This window comes from Megascapheus bottae, chromosome 28, assembly GCF_031878675.1.
Source record: "Megascapheus bottae isolate mThoBot1 chromosome 28, mThoBot2.hap1, whole genome shotgun sequence".
Classification (NCBI taxonomy): Eukaryota; Metazoa; Chordata; class Mammalia; order Rodentia; family Geomyidae; genus Megascapheus; species Megascapheus bottae.
The window spans coordinates 4,326,366-4,354,219 of NC_143536.1; the positions used below are offsets into that span (position 1 = coordinate 4,326,366).

Here is a 27,854-nt window from a genome sequence, read left to right on the forward strand (position 1 = left end):
CACTCTTTATATACTAGGAATATCAACCATGTACTATTGAGAATCTTTATTTCCTATATTCTCCACTGGCTTTCCTTTTTTTTTTTTTTTTTTTTTGCCAGTCCTGAGGCTTGAACTCAGGGCCTGAGTACTGTCCTTGGGCCTTCCTCAAGGTTAGTGCTCTACCATGTGAACCACAGCACCACTTCCAGCTTTTCTATGTCTGTGGTACCGAGGAATCAACCCCAGTCTTCCTGCATGCTTTGCAAGCACTCTACCACGAGGCCAACTCCCAGCCCCTGGTTTGCCTTTTGTTTCCTTTGTTTCTAGGTCTTTTGTATATAGACTGTTCCGTATATACACGTACACGCACACATACATGAGAACCTTACTCAACCTTTGCTGAATGTCCTGCCTTTAGACACTTTCCTCACCTTGAGTTGATGGGGTAGCAGGTACAGTTAGGCCTTTTGTGATCTTAGCATTTTGTGTATATATGTGCTGTTCCAAAGCTTGAACTCAGAGCCTGCGAACTGTCCCTGAATTCTTTTTCTAAAGCTGACTCTCTGCCATGAGAACCACAATCCCTCTTATAGTTTTTTAGCTACTCAGGAGGCTGAGATCTGAACATCACAGTTCAAAGCCAGCCTGGGCACTAAAGTCTGTGAGACTCTTATCACCAAAGAAAGCCTAAAGTGGTGCTGTGGCTCAAGGGGTAGAGTAGTAGCCTTGAGCTGAAGAGCTCAGGGTCAGTGCCCAGGCCCAGAGTTCAAGCCCCATGACGGGGAGGGAGGGAAGGGTCTCACAGACTTTCCTGCCCAAGCTGGCTTTGAACTGTGATCCTCAGAGCTCAGCCTCCTGAGTATCTGGGATGACAGCTGCATGCCACGGCAGGCTCCTGGCTTTGTGATCTTAGCTGTTTGGTTTTTGTTTGAAGTCTGCCCGCTGTGGAATGCTGAGCCTTCTTCCCATGTGAGGTTGCCATCGGGCTAACGTCTTGTTCTAGCGCCACCTGGTGGTGGGGACCTCCAGAGGAACCAGACGCGTTCACCGGACACTGGTCTCCAGAACCAAGGCCCCCTTCTCAGCCCCGTCTGTCCCAGCACTAGGCCTGTGTGGGCCACTGAGTAATAGACAGGCAAAGCCTGGTGATGCCCTGGTCCCAGAGATGCCAGCCCTCCTCTCCGCTGCCTGGAGCTCCCTCCTAACCTTCTGCCAAACACTCCCACCACCACCACCCTTGAGCCACAGTCCCATGTCTGGTTTTCTGGTGGTTAATTGGAGATAAGAGTCTCACAGACTTTAGTGCCCAGGCTGGCTTTGAACCTCGATGCTCAGAGCTCAGCCTCCTGAGTAGCTAGGATTACAGGCGTGAGCCACTAGTGTTCAGCTAATGGGGAACATTTCTTTCTTTTTTTCTTTTTTTTTTTTTTTGCCAGTCCTGGGCTTAGGCTCAGGGCTTGAGCACTGTCCCTGGATTTTCTCAAGGCTAGAGCTTTACCACTTGAGCCACAGCACCACTTCTGGCTTTTTCGCTACGTATGTGGTACCGAGGAATTGAACCCGGGTCTTTGTGCATGCTAGGCAAGCACTCTACCACTAGGCCAAACTCCCAGCCCTATGGGGAGCATTTCTGAGGAGCTTCCAGCCCATACAGACACATGTCCACTGCCCCCCTGCACCATGGTGGAAGGTTCTGTTGTCCTGTGTGTATGCACTGGGCCTCTGAGAAAGTATGCAGCTCAGAGAAGTCTAGTTACTTGCTCAGGGTCACACAGCAGAGTCCCAATCCCCTTGTCCCCCAGAAGACCCTCACCCCCAAACCAATCTGCTCTGGCCTGGCAGAGAAGAAGGACACAGCCCATCCCTAGGGAAAAATGAAGCTTCAGGAATCAAAGTGGGCATCGCTATTGCATCTGGACACCAGCTCAGGCCCAGATGGAGCTGGCTTCAGGCTTGGGAGGGGGGGACTATGGAGGTTGGGGGCACTGTAGAGTTCTGGGAACACTGTGGAGGTCTGGGGGCACCGTGGAGGCCCCAGGGCAATGTGTTGGCTGGGGGGACACTGTGGAGGTCTGGGGGGGCACTGTGGAGTGATATGCATATACTTCTGCCTAGATGTGACAGCACCAGTTGTGGATGGGGTTCCCAAGAGCTTCTGGTGCCACCTGTGTTCAGATGGACATGATGACGCCCCCTCCCCCTCTCCCTGCCTCAGAAGCATCACAGCATACACCACTGCCACTGGGGACACAAGGAACCCTTCCTGACCGCCACATAGTGTGCATGCTGCATAATTTAGATGCCTGATCTCAGCCTCATGAGTAGCTGGGATTATAGGTGTGAGCCATCCGTGCCAGCTCTGCACTCACTCTAATAGAACACCTGAGAAGGCCTCTGGTCCCAGGCACCTGCCGCTCATTGTTCAGTAAACATTTGCTAAACACCTACTGTGTGTTGGAGACCCTCTGGATCCTCATACCCCGCCCCCTCCCTCTGTAATTGTCCATCTTGCTTGGCTTGAATAACCTGGAGGCTGAGCCCTGATTGGATGGCTGACTGGCTCAGATTCCCAGGACACCATCTGATTGGCCAGCCTGAGTCAAGTGGCCTCCTTGCCAAGTAGGCAGGACATTGTGATGGACAGCGGCATTAGAAGCTAAGGGGAACTGCATCTGGCCCCTGGGGAGAAACAGAAAGAAACAGGAAGAAGGTCCTGCAGTCACCGGGGTTCTCAGACTACTTCCCAGATCAGGAGTGGTGCACACAGGCCACACATGCACTGGACAGACCCCAGGGTATCCTGAAGTGCCCCTCTGACTGCCAGCTACTGGGAAAATCTGCCTGGTTCTAGCCACACTCACCACCTCACCTTGGGGAGTGCCATCATGGCATGCCTCAGTTTCCCCATCCACGGTATGTACCTTACAGTGTGGTGGTGAGTTCCCCCTACATTGGGGAGAGGAGGTACAACGAAGCCAGCCAGACCCTCACCAACAACCATCTCTGCTGGACTTTGGGTCCCAGGGTGGCATCAGTTCAAAGCACGGCTGTCAGGTTCTGGGTCTCCTGGGATGTAGTGCCAGCACCAGAGGCCACGTGATGTATCCTGAGCGCCCAGCATGTTACCTTGGTTTGCTGCCTTTCTTGGGGTGATAACAGCAAGCCAGGGCCCTCCATGGTGCCCCCATACCTCTTCTTCCCAGGCCTCACGTCTGCCCTGCACACAGTCTGCTTGACAGTCAGGGAAACTGAGGCTCTGCCCAGTCAGCTGTGCCTGCAAAGGGCAAGTGGCCAACAGGACCCGGCCCCGCCCACCCTTAATTCACCACACTTCCAGAACACGTCCTTGGCGTTTACTTCGCTCCTGTGACCCCCAAGCAGCCGTCTCCCCTCTCTTCCTTTCTCAAACCCGCGGACACAATGGGAAGCGATTCCTTGAACTTATTAAAAAATCCAGACTTGTAAATTAATTTGCTTGTGTTATACAAAGGCAGTGCAGATGGACTCATTAGCATGCACACAACAAATAATTATAGATGAATTTTTAGCTGGCCTGCCTAATGCGCTTGCTGGGTTAATTATGTCAATGTATAATTACATCAGCCCGGGGAGACATAATGGCAAACCCTGCTGAGGAGGGCCTGGCTAATGATGGCGGGGGGGGGGGGGGCTGCTGACAGAGGAGAGCCATGCAGCATCCTCACACCTGCTCACCCCACCACACGCACCCGTGGTCCAGCCTCCTGCCACCTAAACAAACAGGCGGCGGCAGAAGACAAGAGAGGGTACCTTGTTCCAGCCTGACCTGAAGTACCGTTCCCCTCCCCCCCACCCCCGTGCACATACCCCGTGTCTTCTATCAGTCTTCCTTGGTTTAGACCAGGAAGAGGGAACTGGAGGCACTGGACCAGACCCTGGGTCTCCAGGGCCTGAGGTGAAAAAGCTCTGGCTCCTATGGTGTGGCTGCTGAGGCTATAAGTATATCTGCCAGGACAGGAGCCTTCTTGGCCTTCAAGGAACCCTGGGCATTCCAGAACCCCTTGTTTTGGAATACCACACACATCCAGGATTGCCAGCACCTACCCTCATGGCACCCCCCATCCCTTCCCAGGGTGAGGAAGAGGGAGGGCCAGCCAGGAGAGGGACAGGAAGTCAAGGGCAGCTTATATGGAATGTGGAGGTAGAAAGCTGCTTCTCTGGAAACATGAGGGTTACTGGAGGCCGTGGGCCAGCTTTGTGTGCCAGGGTTCCTGAGAAAATGGGGAGCCAGGGGTGGCCAGAGGCCAGCCTCAGCCCCTAGACCTCCACAGGGCCCCATCTCAGTGCCCCCACAGCACACAGGTGTGGGAGGAGGAAGGGGGGGTTAGGGACCCAGCACAATGACACACCGCAGTGGAGGTCCTCAGAGCCATCATGCAATCAAAAGGCACCATTGTGGTGACAATGAGCATTGCCAGCTTTCCCAGCTGCCCACAGGGCAGGGGGGGGCGTGCACCCCTGAGCCATCACAGCCGCTCTAGGGGGGCCCTTGGGACAGTCCATCTCTCCAGCTCCCCACAAAATACCCATTCTTCTCCCCTTTTCTCTCTCTGTGCAGACCCCGTGTCCACATTTGAGGTGGGCTGCAGCCTGGACCCCAGCAGCCACCCCCGGGGAGACCCGCACGCCTCGTGGAAGAGGCACCCAGAGTGCCCCTTGCCCAAAGGTATCGAGGTGTCCTCTGCAGCTGGACACGGTGACCACCTACCCTGGGGCCAATCTGTTGAAGGGCGAGTGAAGGGCGTGGAGAACATTCCAGAGGTTCCCCATCTCCACATGACAGGGAATGGACAGCAGCCTGCCACCACATGGGTTTCCTCCCAGAGGAGATTACAGGGGTGGGGCAGAAGGGGACAGCCTGCTCCTTCCAGCCTTGCACACCCAGGGGCTGTCTAGTGCAAAGGATGCTGGGAGATGTAGTCCAGCTGTGCATCCAGCTGGGGAGTCGGGGTCCCTGACTTCCTGGATGGGTGTCAGCCTCCAGGCAGTGCCCATGTTTCTTTCTGCCCCGCTCAGCCGTTCTGTCCCGAGACCCGGAGCTCCTGGTGTGAGTGCTCAGTATTCCCCAGGTGGGGTATCTGATTGTGCATTTAGGCCCTGAAGTATGGGATTCAACAAGTTGACTCAAAAGCTGGCACTTTCAGTGGCTCACACCTGTAATCCTAGCTACTCAGGAGGCTGAGATCTGAGGACGGTGGTTTGAAGCCAGCCTGGCTTCAAGAAAAACACAACAAGGGCCAGGAGTTTGGCCTAGAGTGCTTGCTTAACATGCATGAAGACCCGGGTTCGATTCCTTGGTACTTACACACATAGAAAAAGCCAGAAGTCGGGCCGGGAGTTTGGCCTAGTGGTTAAAGTGCTTGCCTAGCATGCATGAAGACCCGGGTTCGATTCCTTGGCACCACATACATAGAAAAAAGCCAGAAGTGGTGCTGAGGCTCAAGTGATAGAGCTCTAGCCTTGAGAAAATCCAAGGACAGTGCTCAGGCCCTGACCCCAAGCTCCAGGACTGTCAAAAAGAAAAAAAAGTCAGAAGTGGTATTGTGGCTCAAATGGTAGAATACTAACCTGGAGCAAAAAGAGCTCAAGGACAGCGCCCAGGCCTGGAGTTCAAGCCCCAGCACTAGCAAAAGAAAAAAGGAGGCAGATGCCCTGGGACGTTGCGCTGACAGAGCAGGCAGTGGGCCCTCTCCCCACACTGCCATCTTTCGCCTGCTCCTTGGGCACTGAGTGTCTGTCCCTGTCACTACAGAGCAGAGGGACAGGCTGTGTCTCCCAGGACCCACCCTGACCGAGGGCAGCCACGTCCCCGGAAGCCACGGGAAAGCCCACCTGACAGACGCCTTGCTGCACCGGAATGAGGCAGAGAAACAGAAGTAAGGGAAGGTGGCCATGCCTGCCTGGTCAGGCAGGACTGGGGAGAGGGTGAGGAGAGCCTCAGTTTCCCCATCCAGAAAACGAACCCCAACCTGGATCGGTGCTCTCCAGAGACCCACATCTGATTTGGGGTTTGGTCTTCTGAGGACTTGGCTCACATAACTGCAGGGCGGGAAGTGGAAGCTGGTCCAGCAGGCCAGCGTGGCGTAGGCAGGCGGCGTGTGATGGGGCAGTGAGTGTCACCATGGGGGATGGGCGCTTCCAGGATGGTTTCATGGTGCGTGAAGTCAGAATTCAGGGGTCTCCTTCCCCATAGCCACTGAGCCAGGCCATGTTGGAGGCCCCAACTTTGCATGAGCTTTCTTACCCCAAGGAGTTTAGGTGGCCCCTGAGCACACAACACACCCAGCCAGGCCAGGCCTGCCTCGTGACACCCCAGGGCAGGAAACCATTTTACAGACAGGGAAACGGAGGTCCACTGGTGCTATAAAAAATGCACAGACCACCAGGGTGGGCACAGTTGCCATACAGAGAGGGGTGTGGGTCATGGGGTGAGAGGGGAGGAGCAGCAGGAGGGGCAGCTCCCAGCCTTGGTCGGCCATCCTGTGGCCAACACCAGCATCCCATCTCCGCAGGGGCCTGCAGGAAGCCCAGCTCACCTTGGCAGCCAGACTGGGGGAGGCCGAGGAGAAAATCAAGGTGTTACATACAGGTATGCATGTTCAAGGACGTGGGGAGACCCCTCACCCCTGGGGAGATCCCTCCTGCCCCAGCCTCACCAGCCAGTATCTCCCCAGCGCTGAAGGCGACGCAGACCGAGCTGCTAGAGCTGCGCCGGAAATACGATGAGGAGGCGGCCTCCAAGTATGTGAGCCTCCCTTCCCAGAGAGCCTTGACCCCCAGGCAGCCCCCGCTCTGACCCCCACATCGCTTTTACCCATGACCTCCAGACAGCCTCCACCCTGACCCCCACATAGCTTCTACTCATGACCCCCAGGCAGCCCCCACCCCAACCTCCCCCAGCCTCCCCCCCCATCCCCACCACAGCCTTCTCCCTGTGATGCCCAGACTTCCCACAGGGACCTGCTCTCTCTACTCCCCTGATCTGTGCCCAGGGGTAGAGGAGCAGACCTGGCCTCAGGCTGTCCAGGGATGCTGTAGGGGCACCTAGAGAGGTTGTGGGGGGGCGGGGGGGGGCTAAAGACTTGGAGCTGGACATGCAACCTAGCTTTTTCTTCCTTGGCCCCCAGGGCAAGACCTACAGTTCTGGGCTGAGGGTGTCAGGGGGTGGGGGGTCAGGCTACTGAGACTCCCAGAACCCCTCAGGGTCTCCCTCTGTGTCTCAGGGCTGATGAAGTTGGTCTGATTATGACAAACCTGGAGAAGGCCAACCAGGTGAGAGTGCCTCTGTGGAGGAAATGGGGGAGGGAGGGGAAGGGAAGGCAGGGGGGAGGGAGGGGAAGGGGCCCAGGGCTTCCCAGCTCCCAGGAGCGCTGTGGTGAGGCTGGGTGGTGGTAGAAATACCTGGAGGTACAGATACCCCTGCCCCTCCTTGGGGAGTGTGGGGTTCCTCCCTCTAGACCTGTCAGGACTGGGGTCCCCGCCTGGGATATGTGTGGAAGTGGGCTCCTGTTACCCCCACACACCTCTTAGGAGCCCCACCCCACCCCCGTTCTTTCCAGAGAGCAGAGGCTGCACAGAGGGAGGTGGAGAGCCTCCGGGAACAGCTGGCCTCTGTCAACAGCTCCCTCCGCCTGGCCTGCTGCTCCCCGCAGGGGCCCAGTGGGGTGAGGTCAGGGGCTGGGCAAAGGGGAGGGGTCTCAGGGTGGTGATTTGTGATTGCGTGTGATTGGGGGATATGGGTGGGATTGTGCACAGGGGACGGTGGGGGCACAGCAGGCATGCATGACCTTCACCTGTCCTTCTAGCCGAAGATATGACTTAGCCATGCTTTTACAGTTTTCAAGCTCCAGTTTCCAACAGAGCTCTCCCCTTGGAGACTCCCGACCTGTACTCATCCAAGAATGCCTTGTACCTTCTCAGTCCAAGAGAAGGCCATGCTGGGGGTAGATGGGCCCAACAGGGAAACTGAGCAAGGCTGTGAGGCCCGATGCAGTTCTGGTGGCAGCCCCCAGGGGTCTCTGTGGGACACAATCTGGTCAAGCTGGGTAGCTACCTGGGACAGGGTGGTTTTCAGTGTCTACCTGTCACTTCCACTCCCTTTCCCCCCACCCATGCCAAGCATACATGTGTGTGTGTGTGTGTGTGTGTGTGTGTGTGTGTCTGTCTGTCTGTCTGTCTGTCTGTGTCTGCTTTTGACCTCTGGGCAATTGGCTATGTCCTTAAACTACCTGTGCCTCGGTTTCCTCTTCTATCCAAGGATCTGGTGGCAACCAGAATGCAACCTGTAATCCTAGCTACTCAGGAGGCTAAGATCAGCCAAGACACTAAAAAGTCCACGTAATCACCAGAAAACCAGACATGGTGCTGTGACTCAAGGGGCAGGGCAATAGCCTTGAACTGAGGAGCTCAGAGACAATGCCCAGGCCCAGAGTTCAAGTCCCACGACTAACAACAACAACAACAAAAGAACCCAAATGCAGTGCTGGATTCATAGTTTAGGTCCGTCACTATTTAGTGTCCCAAGTGACTTAGGGCCTGTGTGGGGATTTTACTCAAGTAGCTCTTGGAGTGCACAACTTGAGCGGGCATCAAGGCAAGATTTCCCTTCCTGTGCCTCCACCATGTCTTTTTCTTTTCTTTTTTTCCTCCCAATCCTGGGGCTTGAACTCGGGGCCTGGGCTTTGTCCCTGAGCCTCTCCGTGCTCAAGGATAGTGCTCTACCACTCTTGAGCCACACTTCTGTTTTTTTTTTTTTTCTTTTGTCCAATTAGAGATAAGAGTCTCGCAGACTTTTCTGCCCAGGCTGGCTTCAAATCATGATTCTCAGATCTCAGCCTCCTGAGTAGCTAGAGGCATGAGCCATGAGCACCCAGCGCATCGGTATAGTTCTGTGTGCATACGTGTCATTGTGTGAATCCAGAGGGGTAGGGGGGATGGCCTGGGACCCGGGGCGGGGGGCAGCTCTGGGACTTATCTCTGTCCTAGGAGGCAGTGTGTGGGTGCCCACAATGGAGGGAAAGCGTGTGAGAGGAGGCGGGGTTGTAAGCAGCCCAGAGGAATTCTTGGAGAGGAATCTGCCAATGGCTCTTAATTAACCCCCGTGGACCCGGCACATGCCGGGCTAATCAGCCACAGGGATTCGGCTGGTTTGGGAGCTGAGCTTTTCTGAGCACGGCAGTGGCGCTCAATGCTAATTAATGTAATGTATTAATGGCATCCGCTTCCTGTTTTAATTGGCATTTATCTCCATGTAGAAGGTGGGCTTGGTAGTGAGGAGGGTGGGAGGTTCCTGTGGGCTTTTTTCTCTTTATGCTACTTAGACTTATTTGTAGTTGAGCCTGAGGCCAGCCTGAATTCAGAAGTAGCAGTCTCTCCATCTTCATCTGGGTCAGAGGAGCCACTTCCTAAAACCTGGAGAAGGGGAGGGGGTGGGGGGAGGGAAATGGGGACAAAAACATGAGAAGGGGTATCAATGTGTGTGAAGTAATGTACCTTCTATCTGGCGAATATAACTGTAATCCCTCTAGTAATTACAATAAAAAATATGAAAAATAAAATAAAACGTGGAGAAGCAGTGGGGAGGAGGGGCGCCACCCAAGTGTGACCAGGGGCTTCGGATCCTCAAGTCTAATCTGAGGCCCTCTGCCCAGGATGGGACGTTCCCGCCAGACTGGACCTGGCTAGAAAATAAAGGGCCTAGGCAGCTCACGCCTGTAATCCCAGCTACTCAGAAGGCTGAGATCTGAGGGTGCTGGGTTTTCCAACCCAGGCAGGAAAGTCTTAAGACTCTTATCTCCAATTAACCACCACAACGCTGGAAGTAGAGCTGTGGCTCAAGTGGTAGAGTGCCAGCCTTGAGGTAAAAAGCTAAGGAACAGCACCCTCTGAGTTCAAGGTCCAGAACTGACACAAGAAAGAAAGAGAAAAGTGTGGGTGGGGGAGGGAAAAGACAAAGGAAATCAAACCTTTTGGCTGGGAGCAGACGACTCATGTCTACAATTCTAGCTACTCAGGAGAAAGAGATGTGAGGATGGTGTTTCAAAGCCAGCCTGGGCAAAAAAAAGTCGGACTCTTCAGGAATCTCTTATCTCTAATTAACTACCAAAAAGCGGTAAATGGCACTGTGGCTCAGAGTGGTAGAGCACTATCCTTGAGTGAAATAGCACAAAGCAGAACCCCACAACAACCACTATTACCAACAAAAATCCTGTGACCTTTATGCACTCAATTCCCACTTCCTTTTGTGGTGGGTTTTTTATTTTCATTTTTCTTTCTTTTTTTTTTTTTTTTTGCTAGTCCTGGGGCTTGAACTCAGGGACTGGGCACTGTCCCTGAGCTTCTTTTGCTCAGAGCTAGCACTCTACCACTTGAACCACAGCGCCACTTCCAGCTTTTTCTGTGTGTGTGGTACTGAGGAATCAAACCCAGGGCTTCATGCATGCTAGGTAAGCGCTCTACCACTAAGCCACATTCCCAGCCCTAGGGTTTTTTGTTTTCCATGCTAGGATTTGAACTCAATGCCAATGCTTGCCCCGCAGGCATTCTACCACTTCAACTACCTAGTCTGTTCTTCTGAACCCATGTTGTTGTTTGTGTGTCTGCGTTGCTTCTGTTTTGAGGGGTTTTGGGGGCGAGGAAGATGATACTGATACAGGGGCCTGATCCAGAGTCTCACACTTTCACTTAGCTTTTCTGTTCAAGGCTGACACATTTGCGCCTCGGCTCCACTTCCTCTGGCTTTTTTCCGTGGTTCGCTGAGGATGAGAATCTCTTGCATTCGTCTGCCCTGGGCTCACTTTGAACCCCCATCCTCACATCTCAGTCTCCTGAGTAGCTGGGGATGCAGGCCTGGGCTCCAAGGGCCGCGTGCACGCTTTGCTCCAGTGTGCACACAGCATGCTGGGTTGTTGGGGTTGGAGCCCTGCGGTGGTCTAGGAAGGGTGGGAGTCGGGCCCCGGGCCCCTCCGTCTGCCATCCCCTCAGTGCCGCTCTGTCCCCAGGACAAGGTGAGCTTCGCCCTGTGCTCAGGGCCTCGGCTGGAGGCTGCGCTGGCCTCCAAGGACCGGGAGATCCTGCGGCTGCTGCGGGACGCCCAGCACCTGCGGCACTCTCTGCAGGAGCTGGAGGAGGCCTCAGCCAACCAGATCGCCGACCTGGAGCGCCAGCTGGCCGCCAAGTCAGAGGCCATTGAGGCAGGCTCCCCGAGACCCCGGCGAGAGGGCGGGAGGACCTCGGTCTTCAGCCCTGGGCCAGCCTCACCTCCGTTCTTCCCTCTTGTAGAAACTGGAAGGAAAGCTCCGAGCCCAGTCTGATTATGAAGAGATTAAAACGGAGCTGAGGTACAGTGGGGGGTGGGAAACGGGTCAGAGTTCCCACCCCTTCCCCTCCCACCAGCCCACACTGCTGTGTGTGTGTGTGTGTGTCTGTGTGTCTGTGTGTCTGTGTGCATGCCAATGCTAGGGCCTGAACTCAAGACCTGGGCACTGTCCAGGAGCTTTATTGCGCAAGGCTATCCCTCTACCTCCTGAGCCATATCTCTACTTCAGGCTTTTGGGCAGTTAGAGATAAGAGTCTCCTGGGCTTTCCTGCCTGGGTTGGTTTTGAACCCTGAGCCTCAGAGCTCAACCTCCTGAGTAACTGGGATCACAGGTGTGAGCCACCAGTGCCTGTCTTCTCCCTCTGATTTCTGGTGCAGCTAAGCTGGCTGTTTCCAACCAGGCAGGCATGGTGACTCACACCTTTCCCATCCAGAGCCATTGGTGGGGAGACGTAGGAGGAAGCCGTCTTGCGATGGGTCAGGCTCAGACCGAGGGTCTGGGGTCACGGGATGCAGCATCTCCGGGAAATGTGGCACTCGGTTAACAAGCCTGTGACTTGAGGCAGACAGTGTCCAAGGAGGGAGACGGTGTGCCACCTTTGGCTGAAACCCCGATGCGGGGGCAGTGCAGCTCAGTGAGCGAGGGGGCTTGTCTGCCACCAGAGGAGTCTGATGCAGTCCACCCGTGAGAGTGGGGCTGCTGGTCTCAGTCCCTCCATTTCTCCTTCAGCATCCTCAAAGCCATGAAGCTGGCCTCCAGCTCCTGCACCCTCCCGCAGGTGAGTGTCTCCCTACAGGTGAGGGCTGCCCCTGGCCCCAGCGCCCCTCCCAGGCGCCCCTCAGCCCCACTTCCTGTCTCCCCAGGGCCTGGCCAAGGCCGATGACTCCGTGCTCATGGCCAGGGAGCCCTTCTTCCCCGCACCCAAGTTCCTGATAGACAAGCCGGCGCTCCTGGCCAGCCCTGGTAGGGGGTGGCTCCCCGGATCTGGGCCGGGCGGGGGGCTGCCTGAGGGCCCCACATTGTCCCTGTCCAGAGAGCCAGGCAGTCAGGGGTGCAGCGATTGAGCTCTCTGACCTGTCCCACATCCAAAGTCACAGATCCCAGTCCGAGAGGCCTCACACCCCGACCTTCGTCCCTCAGGGAGGGCTTTAGGGGAGAACTCAGAGAAGCAGAGGGGTTTGCTCTACACCCCACAGCCAGCCCCTAGGGACGCCCCGTTTCGTCATGGCTAGTTCCCCCAGATGGCCCGCTGTCTTGCAGAGGGCCTTACTGAGGCTTTCCAGCCTTGCAACATTGTCCAAGACTCTTTGTGCTGCTTCTGTCTCCTCATCTATAAAGTGAGGTGACAGTGGGGTGCTGTGTGAGGGAGGGGTACCCAGTTGGGCACGGGGCAGCACCCAGGGTGAGGATGTGGCATTCCATGCCCTGGACCATGTGCAGGACCCACAGTGGCTGTGCGGCTTAGGCTCCCAGTGGTGGGGGGCTGACATTGAAATAGGGCTCTGAGGATGCAGGGCTGGGGAATGGGGGGACAAACTGCCAAGTGACGGTGCTTGTGGACCTATGGCCCTCCCCCACCTGCCTCCCCTCCCTCCATGCCTCCCTCACCGAGCTTCTGTCCCTCCTCTTCCCTGTCTCTCGGTCCCCCCATTCATTCTCTCTCTGTCTCCCCTGCCCCTGACTCCCCGTCACTCTGTCCCCTCTGTGTCTGTCTGTCTGTCTGTCTCCTGGCGTTCTAGAGGAGGACCCCTCAGAAGAGGACTCCCTCAAGTGCTCACTGGGCACAGAGGCCCCCTACCCACCACCTCAGGAGCTGCCTCCTCCCCCGGGCCCTGAGGACCGGCTGTCACCCAGTCCTGGGCAGCCCCTGCTGGGCCCCAGCTTGGGGCCTGACGGCACACGGACTTTCTCACTGTCCCCCTTCCCCAGCCTGGCATCGGGGGATACACTGCTGTCCAAGCACGTCCCGTCCCCAGCCACCTTCAAGGGGGAGGCCGGCGGCCTGCTGGTGTTCCCCACAGCCTTCTACAGTGCCAAGCCCCCCCCAGCACCCACCACCCCGGTGCCTGGGCCGGAGCCCCCGGGGGCCTCTGAGCCCATGGAGGGGGCCCGGCCTGCCTCAGAGGAGGAGCAGCTGGACACGGCAGACATCGCCTTCCAGGTGAAGGAGCAGCTGCTCAAGCACAACATTGGGCAGCGTGTGTTTGGCCATTACGTGCTGGGCCTGTCCCAGGGCTCCGTGAGTGAGATCCTGGCTAGGCCCAAGCCCTGGCGCAAGCTCACGGTAAAGGGCAAGGAGCCCTTCCTCAAGATGAAGCACTTCCTGTCCAACGAGCAGAATGTGCTGGCCCTCAGGACCGTCCAGGTGCGCCAACGAGGTGAGCCGTGGTGCCCCAGCCAGGCGCCCTGCCCTCTGCACACCTCCTATCCCCCTCTGTCCACGCTGCTGACCAACCGACAGGCTGGGCCTATCCTTTGAGCCTCAGTTTCCCACTCGTGAGTTGGCTGGGGCAGTCAGAGTGACGTCACAGGCTGGGATTTGTAGGGTGATGGGGCCACACTTCCTAAGCACCCTTGTTTCCACAGCGTTGGGCCTCAGTTTCCCCAAAGAGGAGCCTCCCGGGGAGAGACAAGGGCTCGGGGCAGAGAGCCCAGAACACTGTCCCCAGCGTGGCCTCCCTGTGCAGCAGCTGCTTGCCGCCTGCCTGCTCTGCCGTCATGCTGCCTCTTTGCTTTCTTTTTCTTTTTTGTCGGTTGTGGTAGCGCTGTTCCTGAGTTTTTATGCTCAAGGCTACTGCTCTACCACTTGAGCCACAGCTCCATTTCTGGCCTTTTATGTAGGTAATTGGAGATCAGAGTCTCATGGACTTTACTATCCAGGCTGGCTTTGAACTATCATCTTCAGATTTCAACCCCCTGAATAGCTAAGATTACAGCAGAATGCTAGAGGTTCACACCTGTCATTTTATTGTTTTATGTATGTGTGTGTGTGTGTGTGTGTGTGTGCGCGCGCGTGTGTGCCAGTCCTGTCTTGAACCCTGGATGTTGTCTGTGAGCTTTTTCACTCAAGGCTAGCAGTCTACCACTTGACCCATATGTCCATTTTTTTTGGCTTTTTGCTGGTTAATTAGAAATAAAAGTCTCACACGCTTTCTTGCCAGGACTGGCTTTGAACTGCAGTCCTCAGATCTCAGCCTCCTGGGTACTGGGATTGACAGGCATGAGCCTTTGGTTCCCAGCTGTTTATTTTTATTGCAAAGCAGAATCTGGTATGTTCGTCCTTAGTCACACAGATTAAGCAGGAGCCATCTGCCCCTTGGGGAGGAGGCGGCCAGCCTGCTGTCTGGACCAGGGCCTTCTTGCCTTCCTAGGCAGTATCACTCCAAGAATCCGCACTCCGGAGACAGGCTCGGACGACGCCATTAAGAGCATTCTGGAGCAGGCCAAGAAGGAGATCGAGTCTCAGAAGGGCGGTGAGTGCTGGTGGAGGCCCCAGAGCTGCTAAGAGTAGGGGAGGGGCGAAGCTTCGCCCCTTAATCCACTCCAGAGATCCTAAGTGGGCCAGAGCCTCCCGAAGCACAAACATGGTCATGCCTAGGCTCAGACACCACCGCGTTCCCTTTTGCCTTCAAGATAAAATCCCCCAGCTTCCTTCTCCTCCTATCTCACTTGAACTAACTCAAGCCCAGCCAACCCCCAGGGGCTTCTCCTCACCCCAGATGTTTTCCCTCCTACTCAGCTGCACGCTGTCCCCCAGGAACCCTCTGCTGCTCCCCACAATCTCTGCCCTGCAGCCACCTGCCGTGATCACAGCAGCCCAGACAGGCCGGTCGCAATTTCTGGCTCTGCAGTTTGTGTGATCTTAGACATGTTGCTTAGCCTCTTTGTGCCTCTGTCCGCTGATCTTTCACATTGAGGGCACGTCGGCATTCTGTGTGGAGATACAGTCAGAGCCGCCGGCTCTGTCAGGCAAGGGCCAGCGCGTAGAAGGTGCAGCAGAGATAGTGACAGCAAAAATGATGGGTGTGATTCCTCTCTCACCATCCTTCTCTGCTGTCCCAGCCCTCGTGCAGCCCAGCACAGCCCGGCCCAGCTCCTGGATTGGAGTCTGGAGGGCCAGCACAGCTCAGCCAACCACTCTGCAGGGTCTGCTGCCCTCTAGCGGCCGCCCTGAGCTGGTGTGGGGCCCAGACTTACTAGACGTCAGGAGGCCTGTCCCTGCCCAGGCAAGGTGAAGGACCCTGCTCTGGGGAGGAGGGAATCCCCTCACGCCCTGGGGAACAGACCAGCTGCCCTGGGTTCTTCATGACAGAGTCATGGCAGGGTGTCATTCATGGCCCCTGAAGTGTGTGGTTGTTTTTAGTCACCATTCTTTCATTCCCTTACCCGTGTGGCACTGAACCCTGAGACTAGGAAACACCTACTCTCCTGACTTCCCCCACCCCCCAACGGTTTGTTTTTCCTATTTATCTTTATGGTTGGGGTTTGTTGAAGTAGTTTATCAGTAAACGACACTCTGGTTACTTTGCTTGCTCGGGCACTTCGTGTGTCTTCTTTGAGGACTTTGCTCCTGCCGTGTATTGTATGACTAAGATTCATGCTTTAGGCAGGCACAGGTGCTCATACCTGTAATCATAGCAACCCAAGAGGCTGAGATGTGAGGATTTCCATTCCGAGCCAGCCTGGGCAGGAAAGTCCGTGAGAGGAGTATCTCCAATTAATCACAAGAAAACTAGCAGCGGCGCTGTGGCTCAAGTGGAAGAGCACTAGCCTTGAGGAAAACAGCTCAGGGACAGCACCAGGGCCCCGAGTTCAAGCCCCAGGACAAACACATTAAAAAGTGAGGGTGGGCGGGGAGGTGGCCTGGTGGTGGAGAGCCTGCCTGGCGTGCGCAAAGCCCTGGGTTTGACTCCTTGTCACCACACACACGGGAAAGGCCGGCCGTGGTGCTGTGGCCGGAGAGTGCCAGCCTGGAGCCGCAGAGGCTCAGAGACTGAAGCCAGGCCCTGAGTTCACGCCGCGGCCCTCTGACCCCCGCCCTCCGCAGGCGAGCCCAGCGCGGCCCCGGCGGGCGGCCCGGGGGGCGCGGCGGCCGGCGGCGCGTCCGAGGCGGCCATCCGCAGCATCCTGGAGCGCGCGCGGCGGGAGATGCAGGCGCAGCAGCGGGCCCTGCTGGAGCTGGAGGGCGCGCGGCGGCCCGCGGCGTCGCCACCCCCGGCGCGGGAGCCCGAGCCGGGGCCCGAGCCGCCCGCGCCGCCCGCGCCCGCCGCCGCCGCCGCCGTGAAACTGGAGGACGGCGGCCCCGCGCCGCGGCCCGCGCTGTCGCCCGCCGCCTTCGTGCAGAGCATCATCCGCAAGGTCAAGTCCGAGATCGGCGACGCCGCCTGCTACCTCGACGCGCCCTGGGCGCCGGGCCGCGCGCCCGCCTCGCCCTCGCCCTCCTCCGCCTCCTCCGCCTCGGGGCCGCCCGGGGCCCGCGGGGGCCGCCCGGGAGACGAGGCGGAGGACGAGGCCGAGGACGAGGCGCGGCCCGAGCTCAAGGCCGAGGCCGCCGAGGCGCCGGGGGCCGCGCGGGCGCCCTTCCCACCCTTCGCGCCCCGCGCGCTGCGCCCCACGGTGCCGCCGCTGACGCCCGAGCAGTACGAGCTGTACATGTACCGCGAGGTGGACACGCCCGGCCTCACGCGCAGGGTCAAGGAGAAGCTGGCCAAGAACGGCATCTGCCAGCGGGTCTTCGGGGAGAAGGTGGGGGGGAGGGGAGGGGGAGGGAAGGGGGAGGGGAGGGGGGAGGAAAAACCGCACCCGCCACCAAGGCCTGGGCCCACCTGTCCACTCCCCTGTCTGCTTACCTGTTCAGCTCACCTGCCGCCCCCCACCAGGTGCTGGGTCTGTCCCAGGGCAGCGTGAGTGACATGCTGTCCAGGCCAAAGCCCTGGAGCAAGCTGACGCAGAAGGGCCGGGAGCCATTCATCCGCATGCAGCTGTGGCTGTCGGACCAGCTGGGCCAGGCCGGGGCTCAGCCGCCCAGCGCCTCACAGGGTGAGTAACCACAGGGCCCCTGCACCCCTGGGGCTCACAGCCCTGCAGCAACCCCTCCATCCGCTGTGGCTGCCTCTGGGGACCCACTGCCCTCCTGCCCACACCCATGCTCAGAGGAGCTGCCCAGCAGAGGCGCCCAGCCTGCACCCATTCCGTGGACGGCTCTGTGGTGGCCCTGGCCCATGGCCCCCAGTCCACAGCACACAGCCTGTGGGCAGGCCACACACTCTGCCCAAACCGACCCCTGGCTTTTCCATTCAAGGCTGGTTTTTTTTGGTGATTGACTGGAGAGAAGAGTCAGTCGCCCTGGCTGCCTTCGAGCTATGATCCTCAGATCTCAGTCTCCTGAGCAGCTGGGATGGCAGGTGTGAGCCACTGGCGGCTGCAGGCTCAGTGATAGTCACGCTGGTCTTTTGGTGAAGGGGCCTTCGCCATACAGTGACTGAGATGTCCAGTCTCCCGGGGGAGATAGCAGGGGACCTGGAAGCACCCTCAGGGTGGTCCCTTCCCAGATGGCACTGTGGTGACCTCAGGACTGGTGGCTGCCATCTCTAGCATGTTGCCACAGCCTGGGGCAATAATGCACGCTCTGTCTCTGTGGCCCACAGCCAGTCCCCCAGAGCTGAGGGCCTCGCCTTCGCCACCCCCAAGCCCCACGGGCCCTGAGAAGAGCTCCCCAGAGCCCCTGAGCCTCTCTCTGGAGAGCAGCAAGGAAAATCAACAGCCTGAGGCACGTCCAGGCCCTGCGTCCACTGGGAAAACCTGCTCCAGCCAGACCGTGGGGGGCATCCAGGAAATCGTGGCCATGTCCCCTGAGCTGGACACATACTCCATCACCAAGAGGGTCAAGGAGGTGCTCACTGACAACAATCTAGGTATGGGGTCCAGGGCCAGGGGTGCTGCCCTGCCCTGCCTGGCTCCCACCAGCTCAAGGAACGTGGTGTGGGGAGGAGGGAGTTCCTCAAGTCCAGCCCAGAGTCCCAGCTGGTGAGCCCTGGTGCCAGGGCGTGGTAGTGCAAGCCCACACTCCCAGTTCTCAGGAGGCTGAGGCAGGAGGATGGTGAGGAGGTGTGCATGCGCGCGGGTCCTGGGGTTAAGACTGGGCCTGGGCTGTGTACATGAACTTCTGCTCAAGGCTAGGACTCTAACCTGGAGCTACAGTTCTACTTCTGGCTTTTTTTTTTTTTTTTTGCCAGTCCTGGGCTTGAACTCAGGGCCTGAGCACTGTCCTTGGACTTTCTCAAGGCTAGAGCTCTACCACTTGAGCCTCAGCACCACTTCCGGCTTTTTGCTATGTATGTGGTACCGAGGAATCGAACCTGGGTCTTCCTGCATGCTAGGCAAACACTTTAACCACTAGAGTTTATTGGAAGCCGGGCACCATGGCTCATGGATGTAATTCTAGCTAGTCAGGAGGCTGAGAAATGAGGATTATGGTTTAAAGCCAACCTGGGCACTAAAGAATATGAGACTCTTATCTCTAACCCCTAAAAAACGGGCAGTGGGGCTGTGGCTGTAGGGGAAGAGTGGTAGCCATGAGCTGAAGAGCTCAGGGACTGCACTTGGCCCAAAGTTCAAGTCCCATGACCCACAAAAAAAAAATCCTTCGAGGAGCAGGGAGCCTCTGGATTGCCACGCATGTCAAACATTCTGAAAGAATCTGCCAGATTCTCCCAAAATGAAGTGATAGACGTTGGTAGATATGGGGTTTGCCTATCATTTTAATTTAGGAATTCCCTAGAGTTGAAGAACCTCTCAAAATGTGAGGCGCTGTGGGCTGCAATCGGGCCCCTCCCTAGTCTTTTTTTTTTTTTTTTTGTGGGTCATGGGGCTTGAACTCTGGGCCTGGGCACTGAGCTCTTCAGCTCAAGGCTGCCACTCTACCCCTTCAGCCACAGCCCCACTTTCCATTTTCTAGTGGTTAATTGGAGATAAGAGTCTTGTGTTCTTTAGTGCCATAGCTGGCTTTGAACCGAGATTACAGGCATGAGCCATGCGCCCAGCCCCCTCCCCGTGCCCCCCGCGTGAGGGCCCGTCCCTGCCTTCACCCATCTGTAAAGTGGGTCTCTGCCTGCCTGGGTGACTGCTCCGCACCCCCCTCCCCAGGGCAGCGGCTGTTTGGAGAGAGCATCCTGGGGCTCACGCAGGGCTCTGTGTCTGACCTGCTGTCCCGGCCCAAGCCCTGGCACAAGCTGAGCCTGAAGGGCCGGGAGCCCTTTGTCCGCATGCAGCTGTGGCTCAGCGACCCCCATAATGTGGACAAGCTGCGGGATATGAAGAAGCTGGAGAAGAAAGGTAAGACGGGGCCGGCATGCCGGGGCTCAGCCGGCCCAGGACCGTGGGAAGAACCAGACATTAGAGACACCCCAGGCTTCCCTCCCTCCCTGCCCGCTACCCAGACGCCTACCAGCAGAGGGCAGGACTGCCCAGCAGATGGCCCTAAAAGAGCCCTGGAAGGCTGGCCCCCAAGACCTGAAGGCCTCCTGTCAGACCCACCCCTTACAGGGTCCCACCCTAGAACCCAGTCTTCAGCACAGGCGGGAGGGGGGTCAAACGCGGGCTGTGCTTTGTTGCATATTTTCATGATTGGGGGTCAAGAGGTGCACGGCGGTGAGTGGCTGTCCTGACACAGTGGCCGAGGTGGCATACAACAGCCCGCTGGTCTCCAGGACACCCCTGCACACAAGGCTCAGCCAGGCCCTGCCCTGGACTGGCACTCTGGGAGTCCCCACGGCCAACATCCTGGCAGGGGGAGTGGGAGAAGAGTGGGGACAGGCAGAGGGGACCCCACAGGTGGGTCATTGAGGGTGAGGGGCTGGCTCGGCACGGCCCCCAGGCTTCCCTGTCCCTGGGGGCAGCAGGTAGGGTGTGTGGGGCCCCTCAGCCTCCCTCCCTCCCCACCAGCCTACTTAAAGCGGCGCTACGGGCTCATCAACCCTGGCTCGGACAGCGAGTCTCCGGCCGCGCGCTCCGAGTGCCCCAGCCCGTGCCCGCAGCCGCTGGAGCTGAGCTTGCTGCAGGTGAAGAAGCCCCGGGTGGTGCTGGCGCCCGAGGAGAAGGAGGCGCTGCGCAGGGCCTACCAGCTGGAGCCCTACCCCTCGCAGCAGACCATCGAGCTGCTGTCCTTCCAGCTCAACCTCAAGACCAACACCGTCATCAACTGGTTCCACAACTACAGGTGGGGGCTGGGGGGTGGAGGATTAGACTGGGGGAAACTGGGCCAGCCTGTGCCCCCCGGACATGTCTGGAGGACACACAGCCCGCCCACCCAGTCCACACTCCATGTCCACACAGCACCACTGACCGCTCCACCCGCAGCTGAGGGAGGAGCGGGTGAAGCTAACTTGCCTTCTGAGTCAAGCAAACAGGCTGCAAAGTAGATCTGGCATTTAGAAGACCACAGAGGGCGCGGGGACTGGGATCCTGGCTCACACCTGTAACCCTCACTAATCAGGAGGCTGAGATCTGAGGATCGCAGTTCAAAGCCAACGCGGGCAAGAAAGCCCATGAGACCCTTATCTCCGATGAACCACCAAAAAAATGCTGGAAGTGGTGCTGTGGTCAAGTGGTAGAGCACTAACCTTGAGCAAAACAGTTCAGGGACAGGGCCAGAAGTGTGGCCTAGTGGTAGAGTGCTCACCTAGCATGTGGAAAGCCTGAGTTCAATTCCTTGGTACCACATACACAGAAAAAGCTGGAAGTGGTGCTGTGGCCCAAGTGGTAGAATGCTAGCCTTGAGAAAGCCTAAGGACTGTGCCCGAGCCCTGAGTTCAAGGCCCAGGACTGGAAGGAAAAAAAAAAGAAACACTTAAAAAAGGGACTGGGAATAATCAGTACTTGGCGTTAAAAGCTTTGGTTATCCAAGCAGATGCTCCACTGGCACCTGGGTTCTCCTATTCCTGAGGCCAAGGGAAGTCTCACCTTCTCCCCCCCGTCCTGCCCTCCGGTCTCAGGCCTGACTGCCCTGGTCTGCCCAGGACCCAGCCAGCTCCCAGGAAACCAAGCAGCATGTGCCATCTTCCCAGAGGAAATCAAATCTCTTGATCCCCTGGGAGTGGAGAAAGGGGGCTGGTGGGGGGAGCAGTCAGACCCTGGTCTCCAGCCTGGGCACTGGCATGGCACAGACCTGAGGTAAAGCTGGGCTGTGTGGCCTTGGCCAGGTCTCCTCCTTCTCTGAGTCTCCTCTGAGTTTATAGAGCACTTGGCCTTGGTCAGATGAAACTTGCATGGGTATAAGCACACAGTACAATGTGGCTCAGATTGGAGTCTGCCAAAAAAAAAAAAAAAAAGACCTGGGTCCTGCCAGCCCCTCCCCTTCATGGCCATATAAGATGGTTTCCCTGCAGCCCAATATTCAGCCCAAGACAGGAGTAGAGGATTGGGGAAAAGGAAATTCTGCCTTGGGAATCCATTGCACAAAGAGAAGCATTTGAGCTGGGTTTATGAAGGATGAATAGGAGTTTGGACCCAGGAACACGGAGGATTGTGAGTTGGAGGTGGAGTCTGGGTTTGATAGGCCCAGGCCAGGAGGCCGGGTCCAGCCCCAGACTCATCCCCCTCTCTGTCCCAGGTCCAGGATGCGCCGGGAGACGCTGGTGGAAGGAGCCCAGGATGAGCCGGAGCTGGACCCCACCGGGGGCCCCAGTGCCCCGCTGCCCAGCCACGGCCCCCCAGACCCCTCCCTGAAAAGCCCCACCTCGGAGACTGAGGAGCAGAAGCCTGAACTGAAGGAGCTGGAGCTGCGGGCCTGTGGGGACAGGGCTGCGCCCCTGCCCGTCCTGGATGGGGCCCTGGTAAGGGTCAAGCAGGAGCGGACTGAGGAGGAGGGGAGCTGTCAACCCCAGGACTTGGGGGAGCCGGACCCGGGCTGTGGCCCCCCCAAAGAGGAGCACCCAGACCCTCCAGGTGCAGAGGAGCCCCCCGATGTGGCCCCTGAGCCCCCCTACCCAGGGGCGCCTCTCCCAGACTGTCCTTGGCAACACCCCTCCCTCGAGAGCCGGGCCGGGGCAAGGCCGCAGCCTGAACCTGGCCCGCCAAGCTTCCCGTCAGCCTCAGAGTCTTCGCGCTGCAGTCTGGAGGAGCCTCTGACCTCACCCTCCTCGGCCTCCTCACCGGACCTCGCCATGTCCTCCGTGTCACCTGTCCCCTCCTCATCCAGTCCCCTCTCCCCCTCTCCGCCCAGCGCTCCGCCCACCAGCTTGCCCAGTGCCAGCCCCACAGCCGATGCAGCTGGGGCTTTGCACCCCAGTGCCAAGGTGAACCCCAACTTGCAGCGGCGGCACGAGAAGATGGCCAACTTGAACAGCATCATCTACCGGCTGGAGAAAGCCGCCAACCGAGAGGAGGTCCTGGAGTGGGAATTCTGAGCCGGCCTGGGCGAGGGGCCAAGGAGCCACTCTGTGCCCTCTGCTACAATGCTCCTGGGATGATGTGGAGAGATGGCGGAGAGGCTGAACCCCAGCCCGTCCCCACCCTGACCCCACGGGAGGCAGGGCCAACCCACCACCTTTTCACCGGAGAACTCCACACTCTTTTAGAAAAACAAATATTTATAGACCTCTTTTAGATATTTTAATAAAGGATCCTTTTGGGTTTTATTCCCAGCCAATGCTGTTTTGATATCACAGAGAATTACGAAACCAGGACCGTGTCACAACGGTGGGGAAAGTGTACACTGAAGTTGTGTCTTTTTTTTTTTTTTTTTGCCACTAGATGAGATTAAGAAAAGACAATTGCTCAAAGCCATCACAAAACACTGTAAAACTGACCAAATTTCAATAACCTTGGCGTCACGGTTTCCTCGGCGACCGTGCGTGTCTGGGAGACGCAGTGTGTCGCTCCTGCTGTTCCAGAAAGCCGCAGGGAGAAGAGAAAGTCCGCAAGACTCTAAACCAATCCTGGACGCCGTTGAGGACACATGGCGTGCTGGGCTCTGCAATCTCAGCGACGGGAGACTGAGCTGGTGCGGCCAGTAGAGCCGGGGCTGTCCCGAGGGGAAATGGAACAAGACACGCTGCTCACGTGGCCAGGAGCCTGCAGAGCCTCGGAGGCTGGAAAGCATCCGTCCATGTGCACACGCAGTGTTTCTAGGTCCTCTGTGAGGCTGGGCCAGAGGCAGAATGTGGAACATGAGCAAGCCTGAACCATGGCTGCACTGGGAAGTTTCTCTACTGGTCCATACAAGCCTGGGCATCTCAGTGAAGCCAGGCCACCCCCGGGTTTCTAGAAAGTCCAGTGTGGGTCACCACCCACGGTTAGACTCCAACACCAAACCCCAGAGACCAGAGCCACAGCCCCTCTGTCTCCACCTCCCATCTCTCAAGCTCTTGCAACTCCAAGCCCCAGGCGCCCCAGGCAGGGCCGAGCCTCAGCCCAGGGGGTCCTTCCTGTGCTGTTGTCTTCAGCACAGGTTTGAAGGAGAGAAGGCACAGCTACCATATTGGTTGGTGACTCTCTTTCGTGCTTGCTATTCCTTCTTTTCCTTGTCAGAATTCTCTGGAGAGCCAGGCATCAGTGGCTTATGCCTGTAGTCCAAGCTACTCAGGAGGATGAGACCTAAGGAACACAGTTCAAAGACAGCCCCAGGCAAGAAAATCCGTGAGATTCTTGTCTTCAATGAACCAGCAAAAAGCCAGAAGTGGAGCTGTGGCTCAAATGGCAGAGCACTAGTCATTTGAGTGCCAGAATGAAAAGGGTGAGGGACAGTGCCGGGGGCCCTGAGTTCGAGTCTCAGGACCAGTGCGCACACACAATTCTATGGGAAGACAACGGGGTGAGTCCCCTGGACGACGACAAGATGTCACCAGCATTGCTGTCCCTCAGCACCAGCCCTGGGTGCTGACGAAGCAGGCGACATGGCAAAACCTGGCTAGCAGAGACAGATGAGGAACCTTCCAGAAGCTCCCGCTCATGCACCAGGCCCAGGCTGCAACCCTGGTTTCCGCTGTATGCATTTTTATCCAGATGAAGGTATTTTTATATTTTGACAGTAGGAAACAGTGACCAGTTTTCATGAGTCCTCCTCCAATCTGGAACAAATGAAACATCGTTGGGCCACCGCTATCCTCATGCCAGGAGACACCCGAGAGAAAACAGCAGGTTGTTAAGTCTTGAACACAATGCTATGCAGAAATCCACACCTCTGCCAGACTCAAACTTGGAGCCGTAGCTGTGGCTTTCGTGCAGCGGGATCTGATCAGCACTTAGTCTCGTCTTCAGAACGTAGAGAGGAATCCTGCTACTGTTCCTAACGCCTGCAGACCTAGAAACAACTTCCTCCTTCATGTCCTGCAATGGTAAAACCACGCGCGCGCGCACACACACACACACACACACACACACACTCAACTTTCTACGAGAGATTGATGAACTTTGTTTAAAATTTTAAAAGAAATACATTCTGTAAACAAGTCACTAAATACAGAATTGTATAATAATCCTGGGTGTTTCTTTGTCCTACAGTACAAAATCATGGGTCCCCTGTCATTTTTAGGGGACCCTAAGTGTTGCCTTTTGTTTTTGTTCGCTTTGATTAGTACCAAGGCTTGAGCTCAGAACCTTGTCCTTCAGCTCAGCTTGCTTGTTTAAGGACAGAGCTCTACTACTTGAGCCATAAATCCAGCCCTGCTTTTTATTGGTTCACTGGAGATCAAGTGTCTTAGACTTGTCTGTGCAGGCTGGTTTTGAACTGCAGTCTTCTAGATCTCAGCTTCCTGAGTAGCTTGAGTTTCAGTGTGAGCCAATGCACAAACTGATTTGTTAAGATCAGAGGACCAGCCTGGGCAGAATACTCCCAGACCCCATCTCATCAGCAGCTAGCTAGATACAGTGCTGTACACCTGTCCTCCCAGCTACACAAGAGGCGTAAACAGGAGAACCACAGTCCAGGTCTGTCTGAGCATAAATTCAAGTCTCTATTGGAAAAATAAAGCAAAAAGTGTTTTTGTTTTCTGCTGATCCTGGAGCTTGAACTCAGGGCCTGGGCACTGTCTCTGAGCCTCTCTGTACTCAAGGCTAATGCTCTACCACTTGTGCTACAGTGCCACTTGTGGCTTTTTCTGAGTTTACTGGTGATAAGGGTCTCTTGGACTTTCCAGCCCAGGCTGGCTTTGAACTTCAACTCTCAGATCTCAGTCTCCTGAGTGGCTAGGTTTTTTGTTTTTTTGTTTTTTTGTTTTTGCCAGTCCTGGGCTTGAGCTCAGGGCCTGAGCACTGTCCTTGGACTTTCTCAAGGCTAGAGCTCTACCGCTTGAGCGTCAGCACCACTTTCAGCTTTTTTCAATGTATGTGGTACCGATGAATCGAACCCGGGTCTTTGTGCATGCTAGGCAAACACTCTACCACTAGGCCAAACTTCCGACCCCCTGAGTAGCTAGGTTTATAGGTGCCTAGTTAATTATCTCCAATTAACCACCAAAAAGTAGGAATTGGTACTGTGGCTCAAGTGGTAGAACACTAACTTTGAGAGGAAAAAAGCCAAGAGACAGCACCCATGCCCTGAGTTCAAGCCCCAGCACCAACATACATACACAAAAAGTCACTGATACCAACTGCTCTCTAAGATCCAAACTGGTGGCATCTTGGGGTAGGGCCACAGCCGCCACGGGCGGCTTCTTCCAGCGCAGGCTGTAGCATGTTGGACATGGCTGCTAGGAAGGACTGCAGATCAGAGCCTGTCTGCCTCCGACCTGCAGGAGGAAGGTGGCTGGCTGGACTCAGCACCCGCCCTGCATGAGTGGCCACAGGCCACAGCCCTCAGAGCAGCCAGCCCTGTGGTGCCCATCTCAGTGGCATGGGCTGGCTTCTTTTCACGAAGTGCTGCCCTTCCACTTTCCTTATCCTGTGAGCAGGGGCTCGCCAGGATCAGGTGGCTTTCCGTTGCTAGCTGGGTCCTGCTGCAGCAGGGGCTCATGGTGACCCCCAGAATGACTCAATGTCACCCATGAGCCACAGCCCCATGGTCCTAACACACTGTCCCTGGCTCTAAAACCTTCCAACCACCCCACGATGACTGTTCCATGCCATCCGTGATTCACTCTCCCCGCCTCGGCGATGCCTTGTGGCTCTGCTTCTGACTAGCAGTCCAGCCCCTCTAGATGCCCAGACCCCGGCAGGAGAGGCCAGGCTTCCCTAACTCGGGACCAGAGTCTGGTTCTTACCCCAGTTTCACCTGAGAGCTATGTGGCGCTGGGCAAATCCTAAACCTCTCTGTGCTGCTGGGCTGGGGCTTACTTGAGCCCAGCGGTTCGTAACCAGCCCCAGAGACAGTTCCCAAGGGGTGGTGGCGCCTGCAAGCCACCTGAAGCCATCGAGGTGACAGCCTGGAAGGGGCTCGGGGGAGTGACTGGTCTGGGTGAATGCGGACCAGAAGCCACGTGTCCCCCCAGGAGCCCCCTCTGGCTGCCTCCCAGCTGCTGTTTTCCCAGTCTGCCCTGTACATGGTGGGTGATGACATGGCGGTGGCCACTTCCCCACATCCACTCATCAGCTTCAGTCTGGGAGGGCCCCCCCCCATCCTCTGACCCCAGAAGTTTCCATTCCTTCAACACGAGGTCTTACACTTCCCCCATCCTAAAGCCACATCTTCCTGAATGCGCCGATTTTTCCGCCAGGGAGACCTGGGGCCCACACTAGGGAGGCTGGGGGCCTAGTCACCATGGGCAGCCCACGTGCAGCTGGGCCTTCCTTCTGGGGACCCCAGCAAGTCTGAGAACTGAGCGCAGGCCCACGGGTGCCCACAGCAGACATCACTAATCCATGCCACAAGTCTGAGAACTGAGCGCAGGCCCACGGGTGCCCACACAGACATCACTAATCCATGCCACAAGTCTGAGAACTGAGCGCAGGCCCACGGGTGCCCACACAGACATCACTAATCCATGCCGCAAGTCTCATGGGTGCCCACAGCAGACATCACTAATTGAAGTAAGCACGTTCCTCTCAACTCACACAGGGCCACAGGGTCAGGGAGAAGAGCCACTCACGCTTCGAGGTGGTCCCCATCCCGGGTCTTGATCTTAGGATCCTCCTGTCTTAGCCTGACAGCACTGGGACTACGAGGTCACAGGCATGGCATACCAGCCATACCACAGGTTCCACCTGTGTTGGCACTCAGTCAGTCTTCTAGGTGAGCATGGGTACCCTCCTAAGCTTCAGGGCTTCCAGCCCTGTGGACAAGTCCCCTTCTCCCCTCCAAGGGCACTGCCACAGGGGTCTGCTTTGTACTCCAGCTATGTGACCCTAGCAAATACCACACTCCTCTGAGCCTCCAACTCCCTGCCACCTCCCAGACCTGCTCCGGGCTCTGCAGGCCAACCAATCTGGACTTTTTAAGTTTTAGCAAGGATCAATTGTAGTATATCAGGGCTAAAGAAGGGAGGAACAGAAAGAGAGAAGCATTCACTGCTCCACACTTAGGAAATGGGGGGAAAAGACTCAACTGGGGCTTTGCTGGAGAAAAGCACATACACACACACA

At 57.0% G+C, this 27,854-nt stretch overlaps 1 protein-coding gene across 1 annotated transcript in view; it reads left to right on the forward strand.

The window, feature by feature from the left end:
* The window catches only part of Cux2 (cut like homeobox 2), a 99,894-nt gene extending 76,919 nt beyond the window's left edge, over nucleotides 1-22,975 (forward strand). Inside the window, exons 5-22 of the mRNA XM_090320056.1 lie at nucleotides 4,580-4,687; nucleotides 5,774-5,897; nucleotides 6,534-6,610; nucleotides 6,696-6,762; nucleotides 7,245-7,293; nucleotides 7,581-7,685; nucleotides 11,022-11,213; nucleotides 11,302-11,360; nucleotides 12,069-12,117; nucleotides 12,203-12,302; nucleotides 13,079-13,717; nucleotides 14,711-14,812; nucleotides 16,387-17,084; nucleotides 17,219-17,378; nucleotides 17,987-18,253; nucleotides 19,485-19,673; nucleotides 20,283-20,556; nucleotides 21,949-22,975. Coding sequence (XP_090176182.1) covers nucleotides 4,580-4,687; nucleotides 5,774-5,897; nucleotides 6,534-6,610; nucleotides 6,696-6,762; nucleotides 7,245-7,293; nucleotides 7,581-7,685; nucleotides 11,022-11,213; nucleotides 11,302-11,360; nucleotides 12,069-12,117; nucleotides 12,203-12,302; nucleotides 13,079-13,717; nucleotides 14,711-14,812; nucleotides 16,387-17,084; nucleotides 17,219-17,378; nucleotides 17,987-18,253; nucleotides 19,485-19,673; nucleotides 20,283-20,556; nucleotides 21,949-22,744 — 4,055 coding nt within the window. The 3' untranslated portion in view covers nucleotides 22,745-22,975. The remainder of the gene's footprint in view (nucleotides 1-4,579; nucleotides 4,688-5,773; nucleotides 5,898-6,533; nucleotides 6,611-6,695; nucleotides 6,763-7,244; nucleotides 7,294-7,580; nucleotides 7,686-11,021; nucleotides 11,214-11,301; nucleotides 11,361-12,068; nucleotides 12,118-12,202; nucleotides 12,303-13,078; nucleotides 13,718-14,710; nucleotides 14,813-16,386; nucleotides 17,085-17,218; nucleotides 17,379-17,986; nucleotides 18,254-19,484; nucleotides 19,674-20,282; nucleotides 20,557-21,948) is intronic.
* The last annotated feature ends 4,879 nt before the right edge of the window (nucleotides 22,976-27,854 follow it).